Genomic DNA, 4227 nt, shown 5'->3' on the forward strand with positions numbered 1-4227 from the left:
TGTCACTCGATCGCTTTCTTAACGGATATATATCTATATATATATTATATATACCTGAAAAAAAATACGGATTGGATTGAAAGATAGATTGATTGAATTGAAAGGAAAAGAAGGAAAAATAAAGAAAAAAAAATTAAAAAAAAAAAGAATTCGACAACTTCCCCATAATAACAACAACGAGGTAATTAATTACGTGAACTGAAAAAAATTATCAGATACTGAAAAAGAAGAAAAGAAATAAAAAGAAGCGTAATCGGGGGAGGATCGACGCGGCTCTCACCTTGGTATTTTATCACCTTAGCCCTCGTCGATGCATTTCTCTTGCTTCGACTGTGGCCGGAGAGTCGGGAGCGGATATTAATTTATAGGAAGAGGAGGGGGGCGTCGGGCTTGGAATCAATCACCAATCGCGACTCGCCGTTGCAATCAGGTGATTGCAACAGCGACTGCGGTCGCTTTGCCACGCAGTCATTCGGAGGGGAGACGTTGACCGCCGGGGCTCATAAATATAATCCCGCTAATACAAATATTTAATATTCATTTTATTTTATTCTTTTAAATAAATTTAGCTAGAATTATAAATTAATTAGGATTTGAACTCGATATCTCGAATATTAAGCATCAAACTCTTACCAGTTGCGCTAGCAACTATCAATTATATATATTTGAATTTTTTAAATTTTAAGTTTTTAATTTTAAAATTTTAACATTTTAAATTTTAAATTTTTAAATTTAGATACTAAATTTAAATATTTAATTTTCAAATATCAATACATATATATATTTTTTATTTTGCTAGCTATAACTATAAAAAATAGTCCAAAAAAAAATATCTATTTAAGGAGGAAAGTCCCTGTAAAAATTAGTTGACCGAAAAGAGGACCCTGTGCACCCATGAATCCGGGCACCGTGCTTCAAAAATTCCCAATTTATATCATACTTTTAACTTAACTCTGCATATTTTAAATTTAAAACACAAGCTATATACAAAACGGAATATACTAAGATATTAAAATAGTGGAAGTGGTTTTTTTAATGGGTGGGACCCCTTTTTTTGCGTGCACATTAAGTCTTTTTTTTTACAATGTTTTCTAAAACCTGTAAAATTATTATTTTTTTAAAAAATTACAACTATAAAACCAAACGGATGAAAAGTATTTTTCAAACTAAAAATTAACTTTCAATAGTTTTTACAGCAATACAATATACCATCGAAAAACCTCAATTTTAAAACATGTTGAGCTGTTATCAATTAATTTTAGGATATGATGGTTGGTATCCGAGATTCCAAGTTCGAATTCTAATTGATTCACATTTTCAGCTAAGTTTATTTCTAAATAAAATAAACAAAGCGAATAACATACTACTTATCTCTATCAAAAAACAAAAAAACATCTTTTATATGTACCAAAACAGAGCATGCAAGATTAAAGTTCACCCAAAATATACCCCCCAAAAGAAAACTCTGCTTTTTTACTCATCAAATAAAAAGCAAGAATTTCGTCCGCGCCGGGGTGTGCCTTGCTGCGGGGTGGTTGGTACCAAAGAAGAGCTCCAAGATAGAGGTCATCGGTGGTAGCGACGCCGCTGTCGTTGAACCCTCATGGGGGTCTGTTGAAGAAGTAGCCGCGCATACTATGTTCAAGCCCTTTGCGTTGGTCGGCTCGGCCAGGTAGCTTGCACCATTGCTGGCTCACCGGAGACAGATGGCTCACGCCCTGGTGGTTCGAGTCCAAGACCGGTTCAAATAGACTTTTTGTCAGAAAAGAGAGAAGAGGGTTTACTTTCAACTGCAATGTACAACAAAGCTAAGTAATGCGAGCTAAAGATTTTTGACAAATACAAAGACTTACTACGCAATTGATAGCTTAACATGGCAACCTCATGTCACAATAAATGCCTATTACAAATTGGCCACTACTGTATATACTAACAATTTCATGTCAACCAGTGACATGAATATATATATGTCTATAAATATGTATACACAGATGCGAACTCCAAGAAAGATATCACAATTTAACGTTAACGAATCAAAATATAATATCTCTGCTACTTCATCCGAAAAAAGGTGTTTAATGTGTACATTTCGTAACCAAGAATTCCAATTACAGCACCAAAAAGTGTAGTAACTTCATAAGGGTATGTAGTATCAGTACCTGGAGTCCATCCTTTTGTTATCCCATAAACATGAATTTGAAAAGATTCCTCCTCAGCCAATCGATTCTGAAATATATCTCTTTTTAAATGCGTCAACTTCTTCCAACTGTGTCAGCATTTGCTTGCCAGGGTACATATTATCCGACCTCATCCTCTCTCTAAATCCATATGCCGGTTTCTCGGCTTTTTTATAAGCCTCAAGCAACAACTTGTACTGTGCCATCCCTCCTAAATAGTCCATCATCTTCATACATCGAAATATCTTTTCCGAGTTATGAATATCCCCCCTCTTAGCGTACTCTTCCAAAATAGTTACATACGAGCCATAAAGCGGTCTCCCCTTCTTACCCTGCACAACCTTCTGCAGTATTGATTCTGCTTTTTCTACTTCCCCGGCTTTTACATAGAGCTTCACAAGTGCGTCCCACGTCAATGGGCCAATTCTGCACCCATTCTCCCCCATCCTTTTTGCCAATTCCTTACCCTTAGTGAGAAGCTTATGATTTGCATATACATTTAACAANAGAAATAAATTTAGCTGGAAATATAAATCAACTAGGATTCGAAACCAAGCCCTTTGCCACTTGCTCTAGGGACGGTTGGTCAATTTTTTTCTTATTAAAAAATATTTTTGATATTATTAATTACAAAATATTTGAAGCTTAACTGATAATTTTTTAATTAATTTTTTATGCATATATTTTTTTAAAAAATATAATAGATTACATTTATTAAAATAAAACTTTAATCTAATAAGAATTAAATATACTGTGCCCTCAACTATAAGTCATTTTGAAATAACTCCTCAGCATTACCTTTTTTTATTAGTAAAGTTAAATTATTTTAATAACTCTATTTCAAAATTCAAGCAACTCTAATAATTTTGGTAATAATTTATTTTTGCACAGGGAGAAGCAATAAAAGGGTTTTTGGACTTACGCTCCGCGCAATGGGGAATTTTGTCACCTCTCGTCGATGCTCAATGTTCTCTAATAAGACAAATTCCACCCTTATTCTTCAAATGCAAACAAAAAAAGGTGGTGGAATACTAATTCTCTTTTTAATGGGCTATTTTAGAATAGTCCATTCAGGTCGGTGGGAACTAGTGTTCCCACCTCAAGATGGAATAAGCTGGGATAACCCAGCTTGTTCCACCCGTGAAGAGAGAGAGAGTGAGTGAGAGAATTTTTAATTTATTATAAAATTTAAATTTTATAAGTTTAAAAATTAAAATTTATATTTTTTAAAATTTAAAATTTAAAATTTAAAATTTGAAATGTTTAATTTTAAATTTTAAATTTTGATATTTTAAATTTTTTATTTAGAATTTGATATTTTGTATTTTTAAATTAAAATTTCATCTTAAGTTTAAAGTTTAAAATATAAAATTTAAATTTTTTAAAATTATAAATTTGAGATTTTAAAATTTTAAATTTTAATTTTGAATTTTAAAAATTTAAAAGTTTATATTTTAAATTTTAAAATATAAATATAAAAATTCAAATTCTAATATAAAGAAAAGAATAATATTATTATTTTTTATTTATAACTATCCACTTTAATTCTTATTCCATCTTATCTAATCAAACGCTATTTTTTCTTATTTCCATGAATAACTCAATTTTCATCGAAAGACAAAATTGATCTAATCACGGCTTATACCTCAATTTATACCTATTCCCGCAATACCCACTTTTTGCTTATTCTCAAACCAAACGACGTAAGGCTTCGTTTGATTCAGAAATTAGTAGGAACTAGTTATACCGTGGATAGGTATAAGTATGAGTTTTTATAAGAATAAGGGTATTTTTTGTTTGGATTAAAAATATGAGCATAAGCTGGAACTAGAAAAAAAGTATTTGAATGATTATTGAGAATAAGAGAAATAGTTGATATTTATAAATAAAAAATAATGATATTACCCCTATAATTGAATTTAAATTTTAAACTTATAATTTTAAATTAAAAATTTTAACTTTTAAATTTAAAATTTTAAAATTTTAAATTTTAAAATTTAAAATTTTAAAAAATTTAAATTTGAGACCAAATTTAAATTTGAAATATATA

General features: G+C 30.5%; 1 protein-coding gene across 1 annotated transcript; it reads right to left on the reverse strand.

Moving 5' to 3' along the window:
• Nucleotides 1–2212: 2212 nt before the first annotated feature.
• LOC109705291 (pentatricopeptide repeat-containing protein At1g15480, mitochondrial-like) lies at nucleotides 2213–2623 on the reverse strand. The gene has a single exon (XM_020226028.1). The coding sequence runs from the start codon at nucleotides 2621–2623 to the stop codon at nucleotides 2213–2215; it is 411 nt and encodes a 136-aa protein (XP_020081617.1).
• Between the last annotated feature and the right edge of the window lie 1604 nt (nucleotides 2624–4227).

This window comes from Ananas comosus, unplaced genomic scaffold (genome assembly GCF_001540865.1).
Source record: "Ananas comosus cultivar F153 unplaced genomic scaffold, ASM154086v1, whole genome shotgun sequence".
Lineage (NCBI taxonomy): Eukaryota > Viridiplantae > Streptophyta > Magnoliopsida > Poales > Bromeliaceae > Ananas > Ananas comosus.